The sequence below is a fragment of the Xenopus tropicalis genome, chromosome 1 (genome assembly GCF_000004195.4).
Source record: "Xenopus tropicalis strain Nigerian chromosome 1, UCB_Xtro_10.0, whole genome shotgun sequence".
Classification (NCBI taxonomy): Eukaryota; Metazoa; Chordata; class Amphibia; order Anura; family Pipidae; genus Xenopus; species Xenopus tropicalis.
Genome location: NC_030677.2, coordinates 211,650,961 through 211,665,788, shown reverse-complemented (window position 1 = coordinate 211,665,788; position 14,828 = coordinate 211,650,961). Strand labels below are relative to the sequence as shown.

Here is a 14,828-nt window from a genome sequence, read left to right as displayed (position 1 = left end):
AAACAATGATGGGATTAACTTCCCCTTGAAAGTGTGTGAAATAGAAAACAATGATGGGATTAACTTCCCCTTGAAATGTGTGAAAAAGAAACCAATGATGGGATTAACTTCCCCTTGAAAGTGTGTGAAATAGAAACCAATAATGTGACTGACTTCCCCTTGAAAGTGTGTGAAATAGAAAACAATGATGGGATTAACTTCCCCTTGAAAGTGTGTGAAATAGAAACCAATGATGGGATTAAGTTCCCCTTGAAAGTGTGTGAAATAGAAAACAATGATGGGATTAACTTCCCCTTGAAAGTGTGTGAAATAGAAAACAATGATGGGATTAACTTCCCCTTGAAATGTGTGAAAAAGAAACCAATGATGGGATTAACTTCCCCTTGAAAGTGTGTGAAATAGAAACCAATAATGTGACTGACTTCCCCTTGAAAGTGTGTGAAATAGAAAACAATGATGGGATTAACTTCCCCTTGAAATGTGTGAAAAAGAAACCAATGATGGGATTAACTTCCCCTTGAAAGTGTGTGAAATAGAAACCAATAATGTGACTGACTTCCCCTTGAAAGTGTGTGAAATAGAAACCAATAATGTGACTGACTTCCCCTTGAAAGTGTGTGCAAGACAGGCTGTCCCCATAGGACTCAATGGTACTCGGCAGATTAACCCTGACGCGCTTTCTGTCAGTCTAAAAAAAGTCACATAAAGTTTTATAAATCTCAAACATTCGTGGTTTTTACAAAAAAATCTCGACATTTTGGAGACAAAAATGAAACAAACGTTTACCGCCAAAACACAGAAATGGCGAAACATAGAAAATAATCAGATGTTAGTATTTAGTATTAATAACCAATTATTACCAATAATATAACAGTGGTATTTCCCCCAATGCCCCTGCTCTTACCCAGAATGCCCCCTGACGCTGGACGACTTCCTGCATTACAAGCACCTAGTGAACCGGCGGCTGCAGGAGAAGCAGCTGAGCGACGACCTCGAGGAGCAGGCGACCCTCCAGTTCTCTTCCATGGACCCCGAGAAGAAGGGGCAGGTGGAGTGGGGGGACTTCCTTTCCCATGAATCCATCTGCCTGATGCAAAAACTGCGCACAGAGGTGAGTCTGTGGATTTTATACCATTTCAGCTCCCGCCGCCAAGGAACATACGTGTGAGTACTTAGTACGATGTAGAGAGTAGGGATGAGCCAATTTTTTCGCCAGACATGGATTCGCAGCGAATTTCCCAATTTCGCGATTGGCGAATTGTTTTGCGAAACTTCAGTGAAAATTTGCTGCAGAAAAATTTGTAGCGCATCTATTTTTTTTTTGCTGCACGTCAAATTGGGCGCGGTGGCGTCGAAAGGGGCGTGGTCATGGCAAAAGGGGCGTGGCCGTGTAAACTCGGGTCAGTCGCGTAAAAAAGGGTGCATTGCGCCAAAATTGGGCGTGGTCGCCAAAAATGTTTTTGTTACGCGTCAAATTGGGGCGCAATCACATAAAAAACCCACGGGCACCAATAATGATTTTGTTGCGCGTCAAAAAAGGGCGCGGCCATGTCAAGTCGGGCGCGGTCGCATAAATAAAAAGGGCACAGGCGCGTCAAAATTGGACGCAGTCGCATAAAAAAAACCACGGACAACAAAAAAAAAATAGACACAGGTAAAAAAAAAAACATGCGACAAACACGTTTCGAAAATTTTCCGCTGTTTCGCGAATTTTCTTGTCGTTTTGCAAATTTTATGGCGAAGCAAAACGGGACAGATTTACTCGTCACTAGTAGAGAGTGATATTCTGGGACAATTTGCAGTTGGTCTTCATTTTTTATTATTTGAAGTGTTTTTAGTTATTTCACTTTGAGTTTAGGAGCTCTGCAGCTTGGAGTTTTAGTAGCTATTTGGTTGCTAGGGTCAAAGTTACCTTAGCAACCAGGGAGTGGTTTGGATGAGAGACTAATATATGAATAGGGGAGGGGCTGAATAGAAAGATAAGGAATAAAAAGTAACAATAACAAGAAAACTGGAGCCTCACAGAGCAATAGGGTTTGGCTGCCGGGGGCAGATATACTGTTGCTAGGGCTCAAATTACCTTAGCAACCAGGGAGCTGTTTGAAAGAGAGGCTGATATATGAATAGGGGAGGGGCTGAATAGAAAGATAAGGAATAAAAAGTAACACTAACAATAAAACTGGAGCCTCACAGAGCAATAGGGTTTGGCTGCCGGGGTCAGTGACCCCCATTTGAAAGCTGCAAAGAGTCAGAAGAAGGTGAATAGATCAAATCTATGACAAATAAATAATGAAGACCAATTGAAAAGTTACTTAGAATAGGCCATTTTATAACATACTAAGGGGGGTGTTTACTAAGATTGGAAATAAATATCTTCGGTGATGTTGCCCATAGCAACCAATCATCAATAAGATTTGAACAGTCACCTACAAGTTAGAAATCAAAGTAAATACCTAATTGGTTGCTATGGGCAACATCACTGGTGATATTTATCTCCAATCGTAGTAAACACAGCCCTTAGTATGTTATAAAATGGGCAATTATAAGTAACTTTTCAATTGGTCTTCATTATTTATTTGTCATAGATTTTTAATTATTTGCCTTCTTTGCAGCTTTTAGACAGGGGTCACTGACCCCGGCAGCCAAACCCTATTGCTCTGTGAGGCTCCAGTTTTATTATTACTTTCTTTTCTTTTCAGCCCCTCTCCTATTCATATACCAGTCTCTCATCCAAACCACTCCCTGGTTGCTAAGGTAACTTTGACCCTAGCAACCAAATAGCTGCTGAAACTCCAACCTGGAGAGCTGCCGAACTGAAAATGAAATAACTAAAAAACTACAAACAATAAAAAATGAAGACCAACAGCAAATTTTCTCAGAATATTACTCTCCATTCTTAGTAAACGGTCTTCTAAAGCTTAACTTAAAGGTGAACCCACCCCTTTAAATCCCGTGGCACCCAATCAGCAGTCGCCTGGCACCGCCAAGCTGTTTCTGACTCCTGAAACAATGTAGCATAAACCAGCTGAACTGACCGTCTCCTTTTTTCTAATTTTATACAGTCTTGAGAGTCTATTTACGTTAATGTTAATGGAGGAGGATGATTAATTACACATTAGATGTTTACCCTGTAAACCCTTAGCTGTAAGTGGCCGCCATATGCAGGGAATGAATAATTGATTGGCCGATAGTCAGCGTTTGTCGGAGAGAGGGGCACAAATGGCTGGGGAGGGACGGGAAGCACGGATTCTCATAATTAAGGCTAATTAGCAGAGATAAAGTGCCTCTTTTCCTTTTTAATTATTAGGACTGGTTTTCTTTCTGTTCGTTAGCAGAAGAGCGAGTGTCGCTTGTTCCCCTCGTAGGATAATAATGAGTTTAATTGAAGTATCATTCTGTTACAGTGCCGCTCCCTATGCGCGGGGGGCTGTCTCTGGGATCATTCCTGCCCCCATTTCTCTATAAATGATTATACAGTGCCGCTCCTAATGCGCGGGGGACTGTCTCTGGGATCATTCCCTGCCCCCCATTTCTCTATAAATGATTATACAGTGCCGCTCCCTATGCGCGGGGGGCTGTCTCTGGGATCATTCCTGCCCCCATTTCTCTATAAATGATTATACAGTGCCGCTCCCTAATGCGCGGGGGACTGTCTCTGGGATCAATTCCTGCCCCATTTCTCTATAAATGATTATACAGTGCCGCTCCCTATGCGCGGGGGCTGTCTCTGGATCATTCCTGCCCCCATTTTCTCATAAATGATTATACAGTGCCGCTCCCTAGCGCGGGGGGGCTGTCTCTGGGATCATTCCTGCCCCATTTCTCTATAAATGATTATACAGTGCCGCTCCCTAATGCGCGGGGGACTGTCTCTGGGATCATTCCTGCCCCCATTCTTCTATAAATGATTATACAGTGCCGCTCCCTATGCGCGGGGGACTGTCTCTGGGATCATTCCTGCCCCCATTTCTCTATAAATGATTATACAGTGCCGCTCCTATGCGCGGGGGGCTGTCTCTGGGATCATTCCTGCCCCCATTTCTCTATAAATGATTATAGCAAGTGCCGCTCCCCTATGCGCGGGGGCTGTCTTGGGATCATTCCTGCCCCATTTTCTCTATAAATGATTATACAGTGCCGCTCCCTATGCGCGGGGGCTGTCTCTGGGAATCATTCCTGCCCCCATTTCTCTATAAATGATTATACAGTGCCGCTCCCTATGCGGCGGGGGGCTGTCTCTGGATCATTCCTGCCCCCATTTCTCTATAAATGATTATACAGTGCCCGCTCCCTATGCGCGGGGGGCTGTCTCTGGGATATTCCTGCCCCATTTCTCTATAAATGATTATACAGTGCGCTCCCTATGCGCGGGGGGCTGTCTCTGGATCATTCCTGCCCCATTTCTCTATAAATGATTATCAGTGGCCGCTCCCTATGCGCGGGGGGACTGTCTCTGGGATCATTCCTGCCCCCATTTCTCCTATAAAAATTATACAGTGCCGCCACTATGCGCGGGGGACTGTCTCTGGGATCGATTCCTGCCCCCATTTCTTCTATAAATGATTATACAGTGCCGCTCCCTATGCGCGGGGCGGGCTGTCTCTGGGACATTCCTGCCCCATTTCTTCTATAAATGATTATACAGTGCCCGCTTCCCTATGCGCGGGGGGCTGTCTCTGGGATCATTCCTGCCCCATTTCTCTATAAATGATTATACAGTGCCGCTCCCTATGCGCGGGGGGCTGTCTCTGGGATCATTCCTGCCCCCATTTCTCTTATAAATGATTATACAGTGCCGCTCCCTATGCGCGGGGGGCTGTCTCTGGATCATTCCTGCCCCCATTTCTCTATAAATGATTATACAGTGCCGCTCCCTATGCGCGGGGGACTGTCTCTGGGATCATTCCTGCCCCCATTTCTCTATAAATGATTATACAGTGCCGCTCCCTATGCGCGGGGGGCTGTCTCTGGGATCATTCCTGCCCCCATTTCTCTATAAATGATTATACAGTGCCGCTCCTATGCGCGGGGGGCTGTCTCTGGGATCATTCCTGCCCCCATTTCTCTATAAATGATTATACAGTGCCGCTCCCTATGCGCGGGGGGCTGTCTCTGGGATCATTCCTGCCCCCATTTCTCTATAAATGATTATACAGTGCCGCTCCCTATGCGCGGGGGGCTGTCTCTGGGATCATTCCTGCCCCCATTTCTCTATAAATGATTATACAGTGCCGCTCCCTATGCCCATTTCTCTATAAATGATTATACAGTGCCGCTCCCTATGCGCGGGGGGCTGTCTCTGGGATCATTCCTGCCCCATTTCTCTATAAATGATTATACAGTGCCGCTCCCTATGCGCGGGGGCTGTCTCTGGGATCATTCCTGCCCCATTTCTCTATAAATGATTATACAGTGCCGCTCCCTATGCGCGGGGGACTGTCTCTGGGATCATTCCTGCCCCCATTTCTCTATAAATGATTATACAGTGCCGCTCCCTATGCGCGGGGGACTGTCTCTGGGATCATTCCTGCCCCCATTTCTCTATAAATGATTATACAGTGCCGCTCCCTATGCGCGGGGGGCTGTCTCTGGGATCATTCCTGCCCCCATTTCTCTATAAATGATTATACAGTGCCGCTCCCTATGCGCGGGGGACTGTCTCTGGATCATTCCTGCCCCCATTTCTCTATAAATGATTATACAGTGCCGCTCCCTATGCGCGGGGGGCTGTCTCTGGGATCATTCCTGCCCCCATTTCTCTATAAATGATTATACAGTGCCGCTCCCTATGCGCGGGGGCTGTCTCTGGGATCATTCCTGCCCCATTTCTCTATAAATGATTATACAGTGCCGTGTCTTCCAAACATCTCTTTTTTATTGTTTGTGACAGTTGGTCGCTGATTTCCAAAGATTGATTGGATATCCTATCAATGTCTTTTTCACCAATATTATTCTGAACATTGTCAATATAACACAGTGCCGCTCCCTATGCGCGGGGGGCTGTCTCTGGATCATTCCTGCCCCATTTCTCTATAAATGATTATTTTTGCATGCAAAATGCTGGTCTGTTTTCTGCACTTTCCTTACAAGACTGACTGTTTAAATCTTGCAAATTCATTTTATTTTGGGGTAACTTTGTAAGTTCATTGCTGCTTCCTAAATTAAACCATCCTCCATGCATAACAAATCTTTTTTACGAGTAACTGGTGAAAATGCTTCATATTCCCCACCAATATCTACTGTAGGGGCTACCTGTGTAATGATTTTCGTTTGCAGTACTTCCTCCTCCAACACAATTGGGCAATTCTCTGTTTGACTTATTGTGCCAATGGAAACACTAGGAATTCTTTGAGGCATGAAACTATGGGTTATATCATTCCCTGCATAGTCAGATACCTCACTAGATGCTACATAATTTTTCTGATCACTGAGATCACAGTTCCCTACATATTTCCTGTTCCGTCTATTATTACCCCTCCTGTATCTGCAATCTTTCTTTATGTGCCCAATTTTCCTACAAGCAAAACAAACCTGGTTTGTTTTGGGTATGTTGGCCTCTTTTAAGGTTAAAGAAGATGTAACAGCATTATGCTTTCTCCAGTCATTTAAAATATAGAGAAATTCAGGAAAAGTGCGTGCATTAGCAAGCAGGTTGCGTGTAATGAAATCCATGCCCTCATATTTCCCTGCAAGTATTCGTAACATTCTGGGGTCTCCTATCTCTAAATCTTGCCTGTGGGTAACCATACAAAATAATGCATGGTATGTTGTACAGAAAGCAAATGCATCTTCATTTTCTCCAGGGACAATATCATTTAAGAACGAAATATCAATAGCATCTACCCCTGGAAGAGCTAAAATCTGATTGCTGCGCTCCTCTTTATCAGCCCACCTGTTATCCTGCTGCCCAAGTGCTAATGCATTACTGTAGTGAGGAGGTAGCCATATTCTTAAAAGATAGCAGGCAGTCTGATCATCTAGACTGTACTGAGCCACAAATTGCTCAAATATTACAAGGTTATATGCAATGTGAACACTGGAATTAAAGGGAGTAATTAAGGATTTTATCTCCCTAGCATATCTTTTATGGGGCTCCTCCACTGTAAATGAAGAGCTATGTAAGTTGCTGGAGGGTGAGTGTCTAACACTACTGGTCACTGGATGTGCCACTTGTGCTGTATGTAGAGGGAAAAAACATTTACTGTCTTCCCCATTCTGTCACAGCAGGCAAACTATTCTGATATTTACACCTCTCCTCACCCAGCTGCTCTGTAAGTGCTGCTATGGTTTGTCCTCTCTGTGTAAACTGTTCCCCTAGAATTTCAACTTCTTCTCTGTTAAGATGACACATTGGACAAACACCTTCAACTTTAAACTTTTCAGAAGAGACGTCTTGTTTGTTATTGTTAGGTACAATGTTATCTTTACTACTTTCTAATGATGTCTTATACTGAGACACAAGTTGAGCTAAATTACCAACATATTTCCTTTTCTTATGCAATGTTAATTTTCCTATTTTACTGTTTGCATTTTCATATTGATGTAACATATCATTTAACAATTCCAATGCATTTAAACTTTCCTTACACACATATTTAACTGTAGCATTATCTGCAAAATAACTTATAGCTTCCATCTCGTCTGCTAATTTCAAATCCCTAAATTTGCTGATCTAGGTCCAAATATAGAATTTAAGGTCATACATCTGATTTCCAGAATCCTGACTTAGATTCTTTAATGCTTCTCAGAAGAAGGGTTCACTGCCTGGCTACGCCAATGTAAAAAGCCCCCCTAAATACCGGGTTATTGACTATAACTTGTCAGGCTTTCCTTGACTCTGAACACTGTATATATGTATATAAGCCCCCCTAAGTACCGGGTTAGCGACTTTAACCTGTCAGGCTTTGTTTAATAACACATATATTCTATCAACCTGTGATAACATATCCATGACTCTGATATCTTATAAACATAGAACTTTAATTACTACAGTCAGTACAATCAAACAATATTATCACAGTTACATTGAATCCTATAGGAAGAGAAGCATCCAGCATACAAGGCTTCTAATAAATATATTCTAACTATACTGCGCTACTGTCTGTGTGTGCATGTATAAGGTATGATGTCTGTGCAGCTATTCTTAAAGGTGTTTCTTCCAGATACATCACCTGTTCCTTGTTCCTTTCTTTCTTCTTCTGCTGCTCCACCAAGTGGAAGGGCTTCAAGTTATATCCACTTGCCCTCCATGACAACCAGGCCCCAGCCCCTCAATGTTTGCATGTAAACATCCCGTAACTAGAATGAAACACTGCCCTGTAGTAGTCGCTGTAGACCAAGGGATATTTCCCTTGCCATAGGTCTCCATTCATTTCCAATGACCTGTTATACTGAATGTCACACATAGCTGTCACTGTCCCATGGGATTTCCAAGCTTACCATATTCTTGATAAACCAGTTTTCTGGGAGATGGTCAATATTGTTTACATGGATTCAGTTGGGGAAGGTGACTCTCTTCTTTGTTTGTTTAGTGACACTGTCTTCCCAAACATCTCTTTGTTTATTGTTTGTGACAGTTGGTCGCTGATTTCCAAAGATTGATTGGATACCTATCAATGTCTTTTTCACCAATATTATTCAATGAACATTGTCAAATATAACACAGTGCCGCTCCCTATGCGCGGGGGGCTGTCTCTGGGATCATTCCTGCCCCCATTTCTCTATAAATGATTATACAGTGCCGCTCCCTATGCGCGGGGGGCTGTCTCTGGGATCATTCCTGCCCCCATTTCTCTATAAATGATTATACAGTGCCGCTCCCTATGCGCGGGGGACTGTCTCTGGGATCATTCCTGCCCCCATTTCTCTATAAATGATTATACAGTGCCGCTCCCTATGCGCGGGGGGCTGTCTCTGGGATCATTCCTGCCCCCATTTCTCTATAAATGATTATACAGTGCCGCTCCCTATGCGCGGGGGGCTGTCTCTGGGATCATTCCTGCCCCCATTTCTCTATAAATAATTATACAGTGCCGCTCCCTATGCGCGGGGGACTGTCTCTGGGATCATTCCTGCCCCCATTTCTCTATAAATGATTATACAGTGCCGCTCCCTATGCGCGGGGGGCTGTCTCTGGGATCATTCCTGCCCCCATTTCTCTATAAATGATTATACAGTGCCGCTCCCTATGCTCGGGGGGCTGTCTCTGGGATCATTCCTGCCCCCATTTCTCTATAAATGATTATACAGTGCCGCTCCCTATGCGCGGGGGGCTGTCTCTGGGATCATTCCTGCCCCCATTTCTCTATAAATGATTATACAGTGCCGCTCCCTATGCGCGGGGGGCTGTCTCTGGGATCATTCCTGCCCCCATTTCTCTATAAATGATTATACAGTGCCGCTCCCTATGCTCGGGGGGCTGTCTCTGGGATCATTCCTGCCCCCATTTCTCTATAAATGATTATACAGTGCCGCTCCCTATGCGCGGGGGACTGTCTCTGGGATCATTCCTGCCCCCATTTCTCTATAAATGATTATACAGTGCCGCTCCCTATGCGCGGGGGGACTGTCTCTGGGATCATTCCTGCCCCCATTTCTCTATAAATGATTATACAGTGCCGCTCCCTATGCGCGGGGGACTGTCTCTGGGATCATTCCTGCCCCCATTTCTCTATAAATGATTATACAGTGCCGCTCCCTATGCGCGGGGGGCTGTCTCTGGGATCATTCCTGCCCCCATTTCTCTATAAATGATTATACAGTGCCGCTCCCTATGCGCGGGGGACTGTCTCTGGGATCATTCCTGCCCCCATTTCTCTATAAATGATTATACAGTGCCGCTCCCTATGCGCGGGGGACTGTCTCTGGGATCATTCCTGCCCCCATTTCTCTATAAATGATTATACAGTGCCGCTCCCTATGCGCGGGGGACTGTCTCTGGGATCATTCCTGCCCCCATTTCTCTATAAATGATTATACAGTGCCGCTCCCTATGCGCGGGGGGCTGTCTCTGGGATCATTCCTGCCCCCATTTCTCTATAAATGATTATACAGTGCCGCTCCCTATGCGCGGGGGGCTGTCTCTGGGATCATTCCTGCCCCCATTTCTCTATAAATGATTATACAGTGCCGCTCCCTATGCGCGGGGGGCTGTCTCTGGGATCATTCCTGCCCCCATTTCTCTATAAATGATTATACAGTGCCGCTCCCTATGCGCGGGGGGCTGTCTCTGGGATCATTCCTGCCCCCATTTCTCTATAAATGATTATACAGTGCCGCTCCCTATGCGCGGGGGGCTGTCTCTGGGATCATTCCTGCCCCCATTTCTCTATAAATGATTATACAGTGCCGCTCCCTATGCGCGGGGGACTGTCTCTGGGATCATTCCTGCCCCCATTTCTCTATAAATGATTATACAGTGCCGCTCCCTATGCGCGGGGGGCTGTCTCTGGGATCATTCCTGCCCCCATTTCTCTATAAATGATTATACAGTGCCGCTCCCTATGCGCGGGGGGCTGTCTCTGGGATCATTCCTGCCCCCATTTCTCTATAAATGATTATACAGTGCCGCTCCCTATGCGCGGGGGGGCTGTCTCTGGGATCATTCCTGCCCCCATTTCTCTATAAATGATTATACAGTGCCGCTCCCTATGCGCGGGGGACTGTCTCTGGGATCATTCCTGCCCCCATTTCTCTATAAATGATTATACAGTGCCGCTCCCTATGCGCGGGGGGACTGTCTCTGGGATCATTCCTGCCCCCATTTCTCTATAAATGATTATACAGTGCCGCTCCCTATGCGCGGGGGGCTGTCTCTGGGATCATTCCTGCCCCCATTTCTCTATAAATGATTATACAGTGCCGCTCCCTATGCGCGGGGGGCTGTCTCTGGGATCATTCCTGCCCCCATTTCTCTATAAATGATTATACAGTGCCGCTCCCTATGCGCGGGGGGACTGTCTCTGGGATCATTCCTGCCCCCATTTCTCTATAAATGATTATACAGTGCCGCTCCCTATGCGCGGGGGGCTGTCTCTGGGATCATTCCTGCCCCCATTTCTCTATAAATGATTATACAGTGCCGCTCCCTATGCGCGGGGGACTGTCTCTGGGATCATTCCTGCCCCCATTTCTCTATAAATGATTATACAGTGCCGCTCCCTATGCGCGGGGGACTGTCTCTGGGATCATTCCTGCCCCCATTTCTCTATAAATGATTATACAGTGCCGCTCCCTATGCGCGGGGGACTGTCTCTGGGATCATTCCTGCCCCCATTTCTCTATAAATGATTATACAGTGCCGTTCCCTATGCGCGGGGGACTGTCTCTGGGATCATTCCTGCCCCCATTTCTCTATAAATAATTATACAGTGCCGCTCCCTATGCGCGGGGGACTGTCTCTGGGATCATTCCTGCCCCCATTTCTCTATAAATGATTATACAGTGCCGCTCCCTATGCGCGGGGGACTGTCTCTGGGATCATTCCTGCCCCCATTTCTCTATAAATGATTATACAGTGCCGCTCCCTATGCGCGGGGGACTGTCTCTGGGATCATTCCTGCCCCCATTTCTCTATAAATGATTATACAGTGCCGCTCCCTATGCGCGGGGGACTGTCTCTGGGATCATTCCTGCCCCCATTTCTCTATAAATGATTATACAGTGCCGCTCCCTATGCGCGGGGGGCTGTCTCTGGGATCATTCCTGCCCCCATTTCTCTATAAATGATTATACAGTGCCGCTCCCTATGCTCGGGGGGCTGTCTCTGGGATCATTCCTGCCCCCATTTCTCTATAAATGATTATACAGTGCCGCTCCCTATGCGCGGGGGGCTGTCTCTGGGATCATTCCTGCCCCCATTTCTCTATAAATGATTATACAGTGCCGCTCCCTATGCGCGGGGGGCTGTCTCTGGGATCATTCCTGCCCCCATTTCTCTATAAATGATTATACAGTGCCGCTCCCTATGCTCGGGGGGCTGTCTCTGGGATCATTCCTGCCCCCATTTCTCTATAAATGATTATACAGTGCCGCTCCCTATGCGCGGGGGACTGTCTCTGGGATCATTCCTGCCCCCATTTCTCTATAAATGATTATACAGTGCCGCTCCCTATGCGCGGGGGGACTGTCTCTGGGATCATTCCTGCCCCCATTTCTCTATAAATGATTATACAGTGCCGCTCCCTATGCGCGGGGGACTGTCTCTGGGATCATTCCTGCCCCCATTTCTCTATAAATGATTATACAGTGCCGCTCCCTATGCGCGGGGGGCTGTCTCTGGGATCATTCCTGCCCCCATTTCTCTATAAATGATTATACAGTGCCGCTCCCTATGCGCGGGGGACTGTCTCTGGGATCATTCCTGCCCCCATTTCTCTATAAATGATTATACAGTGCCGCTCCCTATGCGCGGGGGACTGTCTCTGGGATCATTCCTGCCCCCATTTCTCTATAAATGATTATACAGTGCCGCTCCCTATGCGCGGGGGACTGTCTCTGGGATCATTCCTGCCCCCATTTCTCTATAAATGATTATACAGTGCCGCTCCCTATGCGCGGGGGGCTGTCTCTGGGATCATTCCTGCCCCCATTTCTCTATAAATGATTATACAGTGCCGCTCCCTATGCGCGGGGGGCTGTCTCTGGGATCATTCCTGCCCCCATTTCTCTATAAATGATTATACAGTGCCGCTCCCTATGCGCGGGGGGCTGTCTCTGGGATCATTCCTGCCCCCATTTCTCTATAAATGATTATACAGTGCCGCTCCCTATGCGCGGGGGGCTGTCTCTGGGATCATTCCTGCCCCCATTTCTCTATAAATGATTATACAGTGCCGCTCCCTATGCGCGGGGGGCTGTCTCTGGGATCATTCCTGCCCCCATTTCTCTATAAATGATTATACAGTGCCGCTCCCTATGCGCGGGGGACTGTCTCTGGGATCATTCCTGCCCCCATTTCTCTATAAATGATTATACAGTGCCGCTCCCTATGCGCGGGGGGCTGTCTCTGGGATCATTCCTGCCCCCATTTCTCTATAAATGATTATACAGTGCCGCTCCCTATGCGCGGGGGGCTGTCTCTGGGATCATTCCTGCCCCCATTTCTCTATAAATGATTATACAGTGCCGCTCCCTATGCGCGGGGGGGCTGTCTCTGGGATCATTCCTGCCCCCATTTCTCTATAAATGATTATACAGTGCCGCTCCCTATGCGCGGGGGACTGTCTCTGGGATCATTCCTGCCCCCATTTCTCTATAAATGATTATACAGTGCCGCTCCCTATGCGCGGGGGGACTGTCTCTGGGATCATTCCTGCCCCCATTTCTCTATAAATGATTATACAGTGCCGCTCCCTATGCGCGGGGGGCTGTCTCTGGGATCATTCCTGCCCCCATTTCTCTATAAATGATTATACAGTGCCGCTCCCTATGCGCGGGGGGCTGTCTCTGGGATCATTCCTGCCCCCATTTCTCTATAAATGATTATACAGTGCCGCTCCCTATGCGCGGGGGGACTGTCTCTGGGATCATTCCTGCCCCCATTTCTCTATAAATGATTATACAGTGCCGCTCCCTATGCGCGGGGGGCTGTCTCTGGGATCATTCCTGCCCCCATTTCTCTATAAATGATTATACAGTGCCGCTCCCTATGCGCGGGGGGACTGTCTCTGGGATCATTCCTGCCCCCATTTCTCTATAAATGATTATACAGTGCCGCTCCCTATGCGCGGGGGACTGTCTCTGGGATCATTCCTGCCCCCATTTCTCTATAAATGATTATACAGTGCCGCTCCCTATGCGCGGGGGACTGTCTCTGGGATCATTCCTGCCCCCATTTCTCTATAAATGATTATACAGTGCCGTTCCCTATGCGCGGGGGACTGTCTCTGGGATCATTCCTGCCCCCATTTCTCTATAAATAATTATACAGTGCCGCTCCCTATGCGCGGGGGACTGTCTCTGGGATCATTCCTGCCCCCATTTCTCTATAAATGATTATACAGTGCCGCTCCCTATGCGCGGGGGACTGTCTCTGGGATCATTCCTGCCCCCATTTCTCTATAAATGATTATACAGTGCCGCTCCCTATGCGCGGGGGACTGTCTCTGGGATCATTCCTGCCCCCATTTCTCTATAAATGATTATACAGTGCCGCTCCCTATGCGCGGGGGACTGTCTCTGGGATCATTCCTGCCCCCATTTCTCTATAAATGATTATACAGTGCCGCTCCCTATGCGCGGGGGCTGTCTCTGGGATCATTCCTGCCCCCATTTCTCTATAAATGATTATACAGTGCCGCTCCCTATGCGCGGGGGACTGTCTCTGGGATCATTCCTGCCCCCATTTCTCTATAAATGATTATACAGTGCCGCTCCCTATGCGCGGGGGACTGTCTCTGGGATCATTCCTGCCCCCATTTCTCTATAAATGATTATACAGTGCCGCTCCCTATGCGCGGGGGGCTGTCTCTGGGATCATTCCTGCCCCCATTTCTCTATAAATGATTATACAGTGCCGCTCCCTATGCGCGGGGGGACTGTCTCTGGGATCATTCCTGCCCCCATTTCTCTATAAAGGATTATACAGTGCCGCTCCCTATGCGCGGGGGGCTGTCTCTGGGATCATTCCTGCCCCCATTTCTCTATAAATGATTATACAGTGCCGCTCCCTATGCGCGGGGGACTGTCTCTGGGATCATTCCTGCCCCCATTTCTCTATAAATGATTATACAGTGCCGCTCCCTATGCGCGGGGGACTGTCTCTGGGATCATTCCTGCCCCCATTTCTCTATAAATGATTATACAGTGCCGCTCCCTATGCGCGGGGG

At 47.3% G+C, this 14,828-nt stretch overlaps 1 protein-coding gene across 2 annotated transcripts in view; it reads left to right on the top strand.

Moving 5' to 3' along the window:
• The window catches only part of phf24 (PHD finger protein 24), a 155,455-nt gene that overhangs the window by 118,179 nt on the left and 22,448 nt on the right, over nucleotides 1-14,828 (top strand). For both annotated transcript variants that reach the window (XM_031901705.1, NM_001079022.1), the window contains 1 exon segment: nucleotides 909-1,111. In XM_031901705.1, the coding sequence (XP_031757565.1) occupies nucleotides 909-1,111 (203 nt within the window).